Below are 15,171 nucleotides of genomic sequence, written 5' to 3'. Positions count from 1 at the left end.
CCCCTAAAGTGGCATTATAGATGGGACCCCTAAAGTGGCATTATAGATGGGACCCCTAAAGTGGCATTATAGATGGGACCCCTAAAGTGGCATTATAGATGGGACCCCTAAAGTGGCATTATAGATGGGACCCCTAAAGTGGCATTATAGATGGGACCCCTAAAGTGGTACTTTGACTGTTACATTACGGGATGGGGAGAGGGGCAGGACTGTTACATTATGGGATGGGGAGAGGGACAGGACTGTTACATTATGGGATGGGGAGAGGGACAGGACTGTTACATTATGGGATGGGGAGAGGGACAGGACTGTTACATTATGGGATGGGGAGAGGGACAGGACTGTTACATTATGGGATGGGAGAGGGGCAGGACTGTTACATTATGGGATGGGGAGAGGGACAGGACTGTTACATTATGGGATGGGGAGAGGGACAGGACTGTTACATTATGGGATGGGGAGAGGGACAGGACTGTTACATTACGGGATGGGGAGAGGGACAGGACTGTTACATTACGGGATGGGGAGAGGGACAGGACTGTTACATTATGGGATGGGGAGAGGGACAGGACTGTTACATTATGGGATGGGAGAGGGGCAGGACTGTTACATTATGGGATGGGGAGAGGGACAGGACTGTTACATTATGGGATGGGGAGAGGGACAGGACTGTTACATTATGGGATGGGGAGAGGGACAGGACTGTTACATTACGGGATGGGGAGAGGGACAGGACTGTTACATTACGGGATGGGGAGAGGGACAGGACTGTTACATTACGGGATGGGAGAGGGACAGGACTGTTACATTATGGGATGGGGAGAGGGACAGGACTGTTACATTATGGGATGGGGAGAGGGACAGGACTGTTACATTACGGGATGGGGAGAGGGACAGGACTGTTACATTACGGGATGGGGAGAGGGACAGGACTGTTACATTATGGGATGGGGAGAGGGACAGGACTGTTACATTATGGGATGGGGAGAGGGACAGGACTGTTACATTATGGGATGGGAGAGGGACAGGACTGTTACATTACGGGATGGGGAGAGGGACAGGACTGTTACATTATGGGATGGGGAGAGGGACAGGACTGTTGCATTATGGGATGGGAGAGGGACAGGACTGTTACATTATGGGATGGGGAGAGGGACAGGACTGTTACATTATGGGATGGGAGAGGGACAGGACTGTTACATTATGGGATGGGAGAGGGACAGGACTGTTGCATTATGGGATGGGAGAGGTATTCAGATAGATTTCTGCATTAAATGAAGGGAAGAAACAGGGGACAATACAATTAGAGAGGAAGGACAAGAGGGAGGAGATCCCTCCCCCATTGAGCTTACAATCTAAGTAGGTCTTTGCCATGTATAGCACTAAGAATAAGAGAAACCATAGATCCCTTCAGTCACTAACAAGCCTTCTCGGCTGTCTCTCTCTCTCTCTGCTGTCTCTGTTTCTCTGCTGTCTCTCTCTCTCTCTGCTGTCTCTCTCTCTCTCTCTGCTGTCTCTCTCTCTCTGCTGTCTCTCTCTCTCTCTCTCTCTCTCTCTCTCTCTGCTGTCTCTGTCTCTCTGCTGTCTCTCTCTCTCTCTGCTGTCTCTCTCTCTCTCTCTGCTGTCTCTGTTTCTCTGCTGTCTCTGACCAGGAACAAGGACACCAATCGGGACGAATTTATCTTCTATTCCAAGCGCCTGATGCGGCTCCTGATTGAACACGCCCTGTCCTTCCTGCCCCTGAGTGTAAGTGCTTCCTGCCCCTGAGTGTAAGTGCTTCCTGCCCCTGAGTGTAAGTGCTTCCTGCCCCTGAGTGTAAGTGCTTCCTGCCCCTGGGTGTAAGTGCTTCCTGCCCCTGGGTGTAAGTGCTTCCCGCCCCTGAGTGTAAGTGCTTCCCGCCCCTGGGTGTAAGTGCTTCCCGCCCCTGGGTGTAAGTGCTTCCCGCCCCTGGGTGTAAGTGCTTCCCGCCCCTGGGTGTAAGTGCTTCCCGCCCCTGGGTGTAAGTGCTTCCCGCCCCTGGGTGTAAGTGCTTCCCGCCCCTGGGTGTAAGTGCTTCCCGCCCCTGGGTGTAAGTGCTTCCCGCCCCTGGGTGTAAGTGCTTCCCGCCCCTGGGTGTAAGTGCTTCCCGCCCCTGGGTGTAAGTGCTTCCCGCCCCTGGGTGTAAGTGCTTCCCGCCCCTGGGTGTAAGTGCTTCCCGCCCCTGGGTGTAAGTGTTTCCCCCTGGGTTTCCGCCCTGGGTGTAAGTGTTTCCCGCCCCCTGGGTGTAAGTGTTTCCCGCCCCTGGGTGTAAGTGCTTCCCGCCCCTGGGTGTAAGTGCTTCCCGCCCCTGGGTGTAAGTGTTTCCCGCCCCTGGGTGTAAGTGCTTCCCGCCCCTGGGTGTAAGTGCTTCCCGCCCCTGGGTGTAAGTGTTTCCCGCCCCTGGGTGTAAGTGTTTCCCGCCCCTGGGTGTAAGTGTTTCCCGCCCCTGGGTGTAAGTGTTTCCCGCCCCTGGGTGTAAGTGTTTCCCGCCCCTGGGTGTAAGTGTTTCCCGCCCCTGGGTGTAAGTGTTTCCCGCCCCTGGGTGTAAGTGCTTCCCGCCCCTGGGTGTAAGTGCTTCCCGCCCCTGGGTGTAAGTGCTTCCCGCCCCTGGGTGTAAGTGCTTCCCGCCCCTGGGTGTAAGTGTTTCCCGCCCCTGGGTGTAAGTGCTTCCCGCCCCTGGGTGTAAGTGCTTCCCGCCCCTGGGTGTAAGTGCTTCCCGCCCCTGGGTGTAAGTGCTTCCCGCCCCTGGGTGTAAGTGCTTCCCGCCCCTGGGTGTAAGTGCTTCCCGCCCCTGGGTGTAAGTGTTTCCCGCCCCTGGGTGTAAGTGCTTCCTGCTCCTGGGTGTAAGTGCTTCCCGCCCCTGGGTGTAAGTGCTTCCCGCCCCTGGGTGTAAGTGTTTCCCGCCCCTGAGTGTAAGTGTTTCCCGCCCCTGGGTGTAAGTGCTTCCCGCCCCTGGGTGTAAGTGTTTCCCGCCCCTGGGTGTAAGTGCTTCCCGCTCCTGGGTGTAAGTGCTTCCCGCCCCTGGGTGTAAGTGCTTCCCGCCCCTGGGTGTAAGTGTTTCCTGCTCCTGGGTGTAAGTGCTTCCTGCCCCTGGGTGTAAGTGTTTCCTGCTCCTGGGTGTAAGTGCTTCCTGCTCCTGGGTGTAAGTGCTTCCCGCCCCTGGGTGTAAGTGCTTCCTGCCCCTGGGTGTAAGTGCTTCCCGCCCCTGGGTGTAAGTGCTTCCCGCCCCTGGGTGTAAGTGTTTCCCGCCCCTGGGTGTAAGTGTTTCCCGCCCCTGGGTGTAAGTGCTTCCCGCCCCTGGGTGTAAGTGCTTCCCGCCCCTGGGTGTAAGTGTTTCCCGCCCCTGGGTGTAAGTGCTTCCCGCCCCTGGGTGTAAGTGCTTCCCGCCCCTGGGTGTAAGTGCTTCCCGCCCCTGGGTGTAAGTGTTTCCCGCCCCTGGGTGTAAGTGTTTCCCGCTCCTGGGTGTAAGTGTTTCCCGCTCCTGGGTGTAAGTGTTTCCCGCTCCTGGGTGTAAGTGCAAGACCCTGTGTACCAGAACCTTCCCACCCCCTCCCCAGCACTCTCCCCCTATTGCCCACTCACCCCTCCTGTTGTTGCTTACAGCCCGTCACTGTGGAGACTCCCCAGGGCAGTTTGTACCAAGGAAAGAGATTCCACCGACAGCGGGTAAGTGACAGCCGCTCAGAGGGGTCAGTGTGTCTCTTGTCCAGGGATTTGACTCTCTGAGGGGGTTTGGGGCTGTGACTGGGGCAGATGGTACAGTAGCTGGGTAGAGGGGGGGCAGCTGGTACAGTAGCTGGGTAGAGGGGGGGCAGATGGTACAGTAGCTGGGTAGGGGGGGCAGATGGTACAGTAGCTGGGTAGAGGGAGGCAGCTGGTACAGTAGATGGGTAGGGGGGGCAGCTGGTACAGTAGCTGGGTAGAGGGGGGGGCAGATGGTACAGTAGCTGGGTAGAGGGGGGGGCAGCTGGTACAGTAGCTGGGTAGGGGGGGCAGATGGTACAGTAGAGGGGGGGCAGCTGGTACAGTAGCTGGGTAGAGGGGGGCAGCTGGTACAATAGCTGGGTAGAGGGGGGCAGCTGGTACAGTAGCTGGGTAGGGGGGGCAGATGGTACAGTAGCTGGGTAGAGGGAGGCAGCTGGTAAAGTAGCTGGGTAGGGGGAGCAGCTGGTACAGTAGCAGGGTAGAGTGGGGGGGGCAGCTGGTACAGTAGCTGGGTAGGGGGGGCAGATGGTACAGTAGAGGGGGGCAGCTGGTACAGCAGCTGGGTAGAGGGGGGCAGCTGGTACAGTAGCTGGGTAGAGGGGGGCAGCTGGTACAGTAGCTGGGTAGAGGGGGGCAGCTGGTACAGTAGCTGGGTAGGGGGGGCAGCTGGTACAGTAGCTGGGTAGAGGGGGGCAGCTGGTACAGAAGCTGTGTTGAGGGGGGGCAGCTGGTACAGTAGCTGGGTAGAGGGGGGCAGCTGGTACAGAAGCTGTGTTGAGGGGGGGCAGCTGGTACAGTAGCTGGGTAGAGGGGGGCAGCTGGTACAGTAGCTGGGTAGAGGGGGGGCAGCTGGTACAGTAGCTGGGTAGAGGGGGGCAGCTGGTACAGTAGCTGGTTAGAGGGGGAGCAGCTGGTACAGTAGCTGGGTAGAGGGGGGGCAGCTGGTACAGTAGCTGGGTAGAGGGGGGCAGCTGGTACAGTAGCTGGGTAGAGGGGGGGCAGCTGGTACAGTAGCTGGGTAGAGGGGGGGCAGCTGGTACAGTAGCTGGGTAGAGGGGGGGCAGCTGGTACAGTAGCTGGTTAGAGGGGGGGCAGCTGGTACAGTAGCTGGTTAGAGGGGGGGGCAGCTGGTACAGTAGCTGGGTAGAGGGGGGGCAGCTGGGTAGAGGGGGGGCAGCTGGTACAGTAGCTGGGGTAGAGGGGGGGCAGCTGGTACAGTAGCTGGGTAGAGGGGGGGCAGCTGGTACAGTAGCTGGGTAGAGGGGGGGCAGCTGGTACAGTAGCTGGGTAGAGGGGGGGGCAGCTGGTACAGTAGCTGGGTAGAGGGGGGGCAGCTGGTACAGTAGCTGGGTAGAGGGGGGGGCAGCTGGTACAGTAGCTGGGTAGAGGGGGGGCAGCTGGTACAGTAGCTGGGTAGAGGGGGGGCAGCTGGGTAGAGGGGGGCAGGAGCATCACATTGAGTACACTGGTTAGTGGGTGGAGAGGGGAATCGGTAACTAACCATTACTAGTTGTCTCCGGGCAGCTGACCGGTGTGTCTATTCTCCGGGCCGGGGAGACCATGGAGCAGGCACTGATGGCCGTGTGTAAGGATATCCGCCTGGGCAAGATCCTCATACAGACCAATCACAACACAGGAGAGCCGGAGGTAAGACATCACTGCAGGTTCCCCAGCCAATAGCTCTGTGCCATCCTGGCCTCCCTGTCACCCCCTACTGGCAGGGAACCCCCTCTGCTCTGTACAACTCCATGCTGCAGTTTGGGCCCTGAATGAGAAGTTATAGGGCCCAGTCCCCCCAGTACCCATGCCCCCCCTAACTCTCCTGTTTCACTCACACACCCCTCCCTGTGCTGCCCCAGGGCAATACCCCCAGTACCCATGCCCCCCCAACCCTCCTGTTGCACTCACACACCCCTCCCTGTGCTGCCCCAGGGCAATACCCCCAGTACCCATGCCCCCCCAACCCTCCTGTTGCACTCACACACCCCTCCCTGTGCTGCCCCAGGGCAATACCCCCAGTACCCATGCCCCCCCAACCCTCCTGTTGCACTCACACACCCCTCCCTGTGCTGCCCCAGGGCAATACCCCCAGTACCCATGCCCCCCCAACCCTCCTGTTGCACTCACACACCCCTCCCTGTGCTGCCCCAGGGCAATACCCCCAGTACCCATGCCCCCCCAACCCTCCTGTTGCACTCACACACCCCTCCCTGTGCTGCCCCAGGGCAATACCCCCAGTACCCATGCCCCCCCCCTAACCCTCCTGTTGCACTCACACACCCCTCCCTGTGCTGCCCCAGGGCAATACCCCCAGTACCCATGCCCCCCCAACCCTCCTGTTGCACTCACACACCCCTCCCTGTGCTGCCCCAGGGCAATACCCCCAGTACCCCTGCCCCCCCCAACCCTCCTGTTGCACTCACACACCCCTCCCTGTGCTAATACCCCCAGTACCCATGCCCCCCCCAACCCTCCTGTTTCACTCACACACCCCTCCCTGTGCTGCCCCAGGGCAATACCCCCAGTACCCATGCCCCCCCTAACTCTCCTGTTTCACTCACACACCCCTCCCTGTGCTGCCCCAGGGCAATACCCCCAGTACCCCTGCCCCCCCTAACTCTCCTGTTTCACTCACACACCCCTCCCTGTGCTGCCCCAGGGCAATACCCCCAGAACCCATGCCCCCCCAACCCTCCTGTTGCACTCACACACCCCTCCCTGTGCTAATACCCCCAGTACCCATGCCCCCCCCAACCCTCCTGTTTCACTCACACACCCCTCCCTGTGCTGCCCCAGGGCAATACCCCCAGTACCCATGCCCCCCCTAACTCTCCTGTTTCACTCACACACCCCTCCCTGTGCTGCCCCAGGGCAATACCCCCAGTACCCCTGCCCCCCCTAACCCTCCTGTTGCACTCACACACCCCTCCCTGTGCTGCCCCAGGGCAATACCCCCAGAACCCATGCCCCCCCCAACCCTCCTGTTTCACTCACACACCCCTCCCTGTGCTGCCCCAGGGCAATACCCCCAGTACCCCTGCCCCCCCTAACCCTCCTGTTGCACTCACACACCCCTCCCTGTGCTGCCCCAGGGCAATACCCCCAGAACCCATGCCCCCCCCCAACCCTCCTGTTGCACTCACACACCCCTCCCTGTGCTGCCCCAGGGCAATACCCCCAGTACCCATGCCCCCCCCAACCCTCCTGTTGCACTCACACACCCCTCCCTGTGCTAATACCCCCAGTACCCATGCCCCCCCCTAACCCTCCTGTTGCACTCACACACCCCTCCCTGTGCTGCCCCAGGGCAATACCCCCAGAACCCATGCCCCCCCCAACCCTCCTGTTGCACTCACACACCCCTCCCTGTGCTGCCCCAGGGCAATACCCCCAGTACCCATGCCCCCCCAACCCTCCTGTTGCACTCACACACCCCTCCCTGTGCTGCCCCAAGGCAATACCCCCAGTACCCATGCCCCCCCCTAACCCTCCTGTTGCACTCACACACCCCTCCCTGTGCTGCCCCAAGGCAATACCCCCAGTACCCATGCCCCCCTCTAACTCCCCCCGTGTCCCTGCAGTTGCATTACTTGCGGTTGCCCAAGGAGATCAGCGAGGATTATGTGATCCTGATGGACAGCACGGTATCCACTGGTGCGGCGGCCATGATGGCAATAAGGGTTCTACTGGTAAGTGCGCGTGGTGCCATATCTGTGCCTGGGGCGGTTCTGCTGGAGGGAATACTGGGGTAATGGGCGGAGCCATATCTGTGCCTGGGGCAGTACTGCTGGAGGGAATACTGGGGTAATGGGCGGAGCCATATCTGTGCCTGGGGCAGTTCTGCTGGAGGGAATACTGGGGTAATGGGCGGAGCCATATCTGTGCCTGGGGCGGTTCTGCTGGAGGGAATACTGGGGTAATGGGCGGAGCCATATCTGTGCCTGGGGCAGTTCTGCTGGAGGGAATACTGGGGTAATGGGCGGAGCCATATCTGTGCCTGGGGCGGTTCTGCTGGAGGGAATACTGGGGTAATGGGCGGTGCCATATCTGTGCCTGGGGCGGTTCTGCTGGAGGGAATACTGGGGTAATGAGCGGTGCCATATCTGTGCCTGGGGCGGTTCTGCTGGAGGGAATACCGGGGTAATGGGCGGTGCCATATCTGTGCCTGGGGCGGTTCTGCTGGAGAGAATACTGGGGTAATGGGCGGAGCCATATCTGTGCCTGGGGCGGTTCTGCTGGAGGGAATACCGGGGTAATGGGCGGAGCCATATCTGTGCCTGGGGCGGTTCTGCTGGAGGGAATACCGGGGTAATGGGCAGAGCCATATCTGTGCCTGGGGCGGTTCTGCTGGAGGGAATACCGGGGTAATGGGCAGAGCCATATCTGTGCCTGGGGCGGTTCTGCTGGAGGGAATACTGGGGTAATGGGCGGAGCCATATCTGTGCCTGGGGCGGTTCTGCTGGAGGGAATACCGGGGTAATGGGCAGAGCCATATCTGTGCCTGGGGCGGTTCTGCTGGAGGGAATACTGGGGTAATGAGCGGTGCCATATCTGTGCCTGGGGCGGTTCTGCTGGAGGGAATACCGGGGTAATGGGCGGTGCCATATCTGTGCCTGGGGCGGTTCTGCTGGAGAGAATACTGGGGTAATGAGCGGAGCCATATCTGTGCCTGGGGCGGTTCTGCTGGAGGGAATACCGGGGTAATGGGCGGTGCCATATCTGTGCCTGGGGCGGTTCTGCTGGAGGGAATACTGGGGTAATGAGCGGTGCCATATCTGTGCCTGGGGCGGTTCTGCTGGAGGGAATACCGGGGTAATGGGCGGTGCCATATCTGTGCCTGGGGCGGTTCTGCTGGAGGGAATACTGGGGTAATGAGCGGAGCCATATCTGTGCCTGGGGCGGTTCTGCTGGAGGGAATACTGGGGTAATGGGCGGAGCCATATCTGTGCCTGGGGCGGTTCTGCTGGAGGGAATACTGGGGTAATGGGCGGTGCCACTTTGCCCGTAACCCCCGTCTGTCTGTCTTTCTGTCCCGCAGGACCACGATGTTCAGGAGGATAAGATTTTCCTGCTGTCGCTGCTGATGGCGGAGATGGGGGTGCATTCGGTGGCCTACGCCTTCCCCCGCGTCCGGATCATCACCACAGCGGTAGATAAGCGGGTCAACCAGGAGTTTCATATTATCCCTGGTATTGGTAAGTTTGCAGCTGTCACCCTGCAGTGGGAGGGGCTTTATCCATGTCCCATAGCTCTATTATGTCTGTTTCTCCTGCAGTGGGAGGGGCTTTATTCATGTCCCATAGCTCTATTATGTCTCTGTCTCCTGCAGTGGGAGGGGCTTTATCCATGTCCCATAGCTCTATTATATCTGTTTCTCCTGCAGTGGGAGGGGCTTTATTCATGTCCCATAGCTCTATTATGTCTGTTTCTCCTGCAGTGGGAGGGGCTTTATCCATGTCCCATAGCTCTATTATGTCTGTTTCTCCTGCAGTGGGAGGGGCTTTATCCATGTCCCATAGCTCTATTATGTCTGTTTCTCCTGCAGTGGGAGGGGCTTTATTCATGTCTCATAACTCTATTATGTCTGTCACCGTGCAGTGGGAGGGGCTTTATCCATGTCCCATAGCTCTATTATGTCTGTTCCTCCTGCAGTGGGAGGGGCTTTATCCATGTCCCATAGCTCTATTATGTCTGTTTCTCCTGCAGTGGGAGGGGCTTTATCCATGTCCCATAGCTCTATTATGTCTGTTTCTCCTGCAGTGGGAGGGGCTTTATCCATGTCCCATAGCTCTATTATGTCTGTTTCTCCTGCAGTGGGAGGGGCTTTATCCATGTCCCATAGCTCTATTATGTCTTTCTCCTGCAGTGGGAGGGGCTTTATCCATGTCCCTTAGCTCTATTATGTCTGTTTCTCCTGCAGTGGGAGGGGCTTTATTCATGTCCCATAGCTCTATTATGTCTGTTCCTCCTGCAGTGGGAGGGGCTTTATCCATGTCCCATAGCTCTATTATGTCTGTTTCTCCTGCAGTGGGAGGGGCTTTATCCATGTCCCATAGCTCTATTATGTCTGTTTCTCCTGCAGTGGGAGGGGCTTTATCCATGTCCCATAGCTCTATTATGTCTTTCTCCTGCAGTGGGAGGGGCTTTATCCATGTCCCTTAGCTCTATTATGTCTGTTTCTCCTGCAGTGGGAGGGGCTTTATTCATGTCCCATAACTCTATTATGTCTGTCACCCTGCAGTGGGAGGGGCTTTATCCATGTCCCATAGCTCTATTATGTCTGTTTCTCCTGCAGTGGGAGGGGCTTTATCCATGTCCCATAGCTCTATTATGTCTGTTTCTCCTGCAGTGGGAGGGGCTTTATTCATGTCCCATAGCCCTATTATGTCTGTGTCTCCTGCAGTGGGGAGGGGCTTTGTCCATGTCTCATAGCCCTATTATGTCTCTCTCCTGCAGTGGGAGGGGCTTTATTCATGTCCCATAGCTCTATTATGTTTGTGTCTCCTGCAGTGGGAGGGGCTTTATTCATGTCCCATAGCTCTATTATGTCTGTTTCTCCTGCAGTGGGAGGGGCTTTATTCATGTCCCATAGCTCTATTATGTCTGTTTCTCCTGCAGTGGGAGAGGCTTTATCCATGTCCCATAGCTCTATTATGTCTGTTTCTCCTGCAGTGGGAGGGGCTTTATCCATGTCCCATAGCTCTATTATGTCTGTTTCTCCTGCAGTGGGAGGGGCTTTATCCATGTCCCATAGCTCTATTATGTCTGTTTCTCCTGCAGTGGGAGGGGCTTTATTCATGTCCCATAGCTCTATTATGTCTGTTTCTCCTGCAGTGGGAGGGGCTTTATTCATGTCCCATAGCTCTATTATGTCTGTGTCTCCTGCAGTGGGAGGGGCTTTATCCATTTCCCATAGCTCTATTATGTCTGTTCCTCCTGCAGTGGGAGGGGCTTTATCCATGTCCCATAGCTCTATTATGTCTGTGTCTCCTGCAGAGTGGGAGGGACCCAATTCATGTCTCATAGCTCTATTATGTCTGTGTCCCCTGCAGTGGGAGGGGCTTTATCCATGTCCCATAGCTCTATTATGTCTGTTCCTCCTGCAGTGGGAGGGGCTTTATTCATGTCCCATAGCTCTATTATGTCTGTGTCCCCTGCAGTGGGAGAGGCTTTATTCATGTCCCATAGCCCTATTATGTCTCTCTCCTGCAGTGGGAGGGGCTTTATTCATGTCCCATAGCTCTATTATGTCTGTGTCTCCTGCAGTGGGAGGGGCTTTATTCATGTCCCATAGCTCTATTATGTCTGTGTCCCCTGCAGTGGGAGAGGCTTTATTCATGTCCCATAGCTCTATTATGTCTCTCTCCTGCAGTGGGAGGGGCTTTATTCATGTCCCATAGCTCTATTATGTCTGTGTCTCCTGCAGTGGGAGGGGCTTTATTCATGTCCCATAGCTCTATTATGTCTGTGTCCCCTGCAGTGGGAGGGGCTTTATTCATGTCCCATAGCTCTATTATGTCTGTGTCCCCTGCAGTGGGAGGGGCTTTATTCATGTCCCATAGCTCTATTATGTCTGTTTCTCCTGCAGTGGGAGGGGCTTTATTCATGTCCCATAGCCCTATTATGTCTGTGTCTCCTGCAGAGTGGGAGGGACCCAATTCATTTCTCATAGCTCTATTATGTCTGTTTCTCCTGCAGTGGGAGGGGCTTTATTCATGTCCCATAGCTCTATTATGTCTGTGTCTCCTGCAGAGTGGGAGGGACCCAATTCATTTCTCATAGCTCTATTATGTCTGTTTCTCCTGCAGTGGGAGGGGCTTTATTCATGTCCCATAGCTCTATTATGTCTCTGTCTCCTGCAGTGGGAGGGGCTTTATCCATGTCCCATAGCTCTATTTTGTCTGTTCCTCCTGCAGTGGGAGGGGCTTTATTCATGTCCCATAGCTCTATTATGTCTGTGTCTCCTGCAGTGGGAGGGACCCAATTCATTTCTCATAGCTCTATTATGTCTTTCACCCTGCAGTGGGAGGGGCTAACTGTATTTACCATTTCCATTTTTCTCATTATTACCCTGCAGTGGGAGGGGCATGTGACTGGGGTGCACACCCGCTAGTAGCAGGAAGTTCCCCAGAGGTTACTCCACTTCCTTCCTCTTATTGTCCCGCCTCTGTGTTTGCAGGTAACTTTGGGGACAGGTTCTTTGGCACAGATGCCCCCTCTGACTGGCACGAAAGTGACGACTTCAGCATGGATTACTGAGTGCCGCCCCCCAGTTGCACATTAACTCTTTCCTGTATTTATTGCCCAGTTGAGTTGATGCTCGGGTTCCTGTATGAGCGCCAGTTTCCTTTAACCCATTCCCTGCCTGCGGTGTGAGCGCACCATTCCGCGATTGGATTGGTTACTGCCCCCGTGCGTCTCGGATCCCAGGCAGCTTTTGTTGGTGGAAATAAAGTCCTTTTAGTTAGTGAGAGAGAGAGCGCTTGTGCCATTCTGTGCGTCTTTGTATCATCTCTGCCTTCCCACTAGTTGGCGCACTTACACAGCCCCAAGCAATGGAACAAGCCCCCTCCCCCCCGCTATGCTGGGTCTCATCTGCCCCCCCAGCAGTGCCTATAGGGCAGCAAGTACAGGGCATCAGCCAATCTGCCCCCCCCCTGCTGTTCCCCGAGCCCTTTAACTGGGCACAAGGGGGCGTTGCAGCAATTCAGGCACCCATGTCATGTGACCTCTCACAGGAAACCAGTGTCATATGATCACTGCTATAACATGCCCTATAACCAGCCAATGCTCAGTGTTGGAAACTGCTGGGGCCCCCGTCGCCCTTACGGGGCCATTGCCATTAATGGATACGGGGGGGGGGTGAGCGGAACTTGCTGCGGTGCCAGAGGGACTGGCTGAAGCCGGGACTGGTGGACATGGCGCCCCTCCATCCGTTGGTGCTGGTGCCAGCGAGTGACCCGACAGAACCAGTCTGACCTTCCAACATTACTTACTGAGACCGATGAGAGGGGCACTGTGCCCCCCCCACACCCTGCTGTTACACTACCGACTGCTCATTAAAGGAGAAGAGAGGGTTAAATCCCTGGAATCAGTGGGGGGCGTCGAACAACTTGGCTCCCCAGTGCTTTTACCTTTACGCGCCCTTTAAAGGGGAACTAAACCCCCAGAATGAATACGTAGCCAACAGACAGTTTATATTATGTTAAGTGACCTATTAAAGAATCTCCCCAAACTGGAATATATATATCAGTAAATATTGCCCTTTTACATCCTTTCCCTTGAGCCGCCATTTAGTGATGGGCTGTGTGCTCCCTCAGAGATCCCCCAACAGGAAGTAATACAGCTGTGTGCTCCCTCAGAGATCAGCTAACAGGAAGTGATACAGCTGTGTGCTCCCTCAGAGATCAGCTAACAGGAAGTGATACAGCTGTGTGCTCCCTCAGAGATCAGCTAACAGGAAGTAATACAGCTGTGTGCTCCCTCAGAGATCAGCTGACAGGAAGTAATACAGCTGTGTGCTCCCTCAGAGATCAGCTAACAGGAAGTGATACAGCTGTGTGCTCCCTCAGAGATCAGCTAACAGGAAGTAATACAGCTGTGTGCTCCCTCAGAGATCCCCCAACAGGAAGTAATACAGCTGTGTGCTCCCTCAGAGATCAGCTGACAGGAAGTAATACAGCTGTGTGCTCCCTCAGAGATCCCCCAACAGGAAGTAATACAGCTGTGTGCTCCCTCAGAGATCACCCGACAGGAAGTAATACAGCTGTGTGCTCCCTCAGAGATCCCCCAACAGGAAGTAATACAGCTGTGTGCTCCCTCAGAGATCCCCCAACAGGAAGTAATACAGCTGTGTGCTCCCTCAGAGATCACGCAACAGGAAGTAATACAGCTGTGTGCTCCCTCAGAGATCCCCCGACAGGAAGTAATACAGCTGTGTGCTCTCTCAGAGATCACCCGACAGGAAGTAATACAGCTGTGTGCTCCCTCAGAGATCCGCCGACAGGAAGTAATACAGCTGTGTGCTCCCTCAGAGATCAGCCGACAGGAAGTAATACAGCTGTGTGCTCCCTCAGAGATCAGCCGACAGGAAGTAATACAGCTGTGTTCTCCCTCAGAGATCAGCTGACAGGAAGTAATACAGCTGTGTGCTCCCTCAGAGATCACCCGACAGGAAGTAATACAGCTGTGTTCTCCCTCAGAGATCACCCAACAGGAAGTTATGCAGCTGTGTTCTCCCTCAGAGATCCCCCGACAGGAAGTAATACAGATGTGTTCTCCCTCAGAGATCCCTCGACAGGAAGTAATACAACTGTGTGCTCCCTCAGCGATCCCCCGACAGGAAGTAATACAGCTGTGTGCTCCCTCAGAGATCAGCTGACAGGAAGTAATACAGCTGTGTGCTCCCTCAGAGATCCCCCGACAGGAAGTAATACACCTGTGTGCTCCCTCAGAGATCAGCCGACAGGAAGTAATGCAGCTTTGTGCTCCCTCAGAGATCAGCTGACAAGAAGTAATATAGCTGTGTGCTCCCTCAGAGATCACCCAACAGGAAGTAATGCATCTGTGTACTCCCTCAGAGATCCCCCGACAGGAAGTAATACAGCTGTGTTCTCCCTCAGAGATCACCTGACGGGAAGTAATACAGCTGTGTGCTCCCTCAGAGATCCTCCGACAGGAAGTAATGCAGCTGTGTGCTCCCTCAGAGATCCCCCGACAGGAAGTTGTGCAGCTGTGTTCTCCCTCAGAGATCCCCCGACAGGAAGTTGTGCAGCTGTGTGCTCCCTCAGAGATCCCCCGACAAGAAGTAATGCAGCTGTGTGCTCCCTCAGAGATCCCCCGACAGGAAGTTATGCAGCTGTGTTCTCCCTCAGAGATCCCCCGACAGGAAGTAATAGAGCTGTGTGCTCCCTCAGAGATCCCCCGACAGGAAGTAATGCAGCTGTGTGCTCCCTCAGAGATCCCCCGACAGGAAGTTATGCAGCTGTGTTCTCCCTCAGAGATCCCCCGACAGGAAGTTATGCAGCTGTGTTCTCCCTCAGAGATCCCCCGACAGGAAGTAATACAGCTGTGTGCTCCCTCAGAGATCCTCCGACAGGAAGTAATACAGCTGTGTGCTCCCTAAGAGATCAGCTGACAGGAAGTGATGCAGCGCTAACTGTAACAGGAAATAGTGTGGGAGCAAAAGGCACAACTCTGCCCATTCATTGGCTGATGGGGCCTAGCATGTATGTGTGCCTTGGCTTGTTTGTGTGCACTGTGAATCCTATGATCCCAGGGGGCGGCCCTTAGTACTTAAAATGGCAGTTTCCTATTTAGGATTACCCAATGGCACATACTGCTAAAAAAGTATATTTTTATGAAAATGGCTTATTTAGATGGAGCAGGGTATTACATATGAGCTGTTTATGCAATATATTTCTATAGAGACCTACAGTGTTTGGGGGT

The 15,171-nt window shown here is 55.8% G+C and overlaps 1 protein-coding gene across 4 annotated transcripts in view; it reads left to right on the top strand.

Moving 5' to 3' along the window:
• Positions 1–12,200, top strand: part of uckl1 (uridine-cytidine kinase 1-like 1) — a 35,924-nt gene extending 23,724 nt beyond the window's left edge. For 3 of the 4 annotated variants that reach the window (XM_031901692.1, XM_031901690.1, XM_031901691.1), the window contains exons 10-15: positions 1,653–1,746; positions 3,622–3,684; positions 5,248–5,370; positions 7,305–7,412; positions 8,762–8,918; positions 11,903–12,200. In XM_031901692.1, coding sequence (XP_031757552.1) covers positions 1,653–1,746; positions 3,622–3,684; positions 5,248–5,370; positions 7,305–7,412; positions 8,762–8,918; positions 11,903–11,982 — 625 coding nt within the window. In that variant the 3' untranslated portion in view covers positions 11,983–12,200. 4 annotated transcript variants of the gene reach the window in all.
• The last annotated feature ends 2,971 nt before the right edge of the window (positions 12,201–15,171 follow it).

Source organism: Xenopus tropicalis, chromosome 5 (genome assembly GCF_000004195.4).
Source record: "Xenopus tropicalis strain Nigerian chromosome 5, UCB_Xtro_10.0, whole genome shotgun sequence".
NCBI lineage: Eukaryota > Metazoa > Chordata > Amphibia > Anura > Pipidae > Xenopus > Xenopus tropicalis.
The sequence above is the reverse complement of the archived record's forward strand: the minus strand, read 5'-3'. Positions and strand labels throughout refer to the sequence as shown.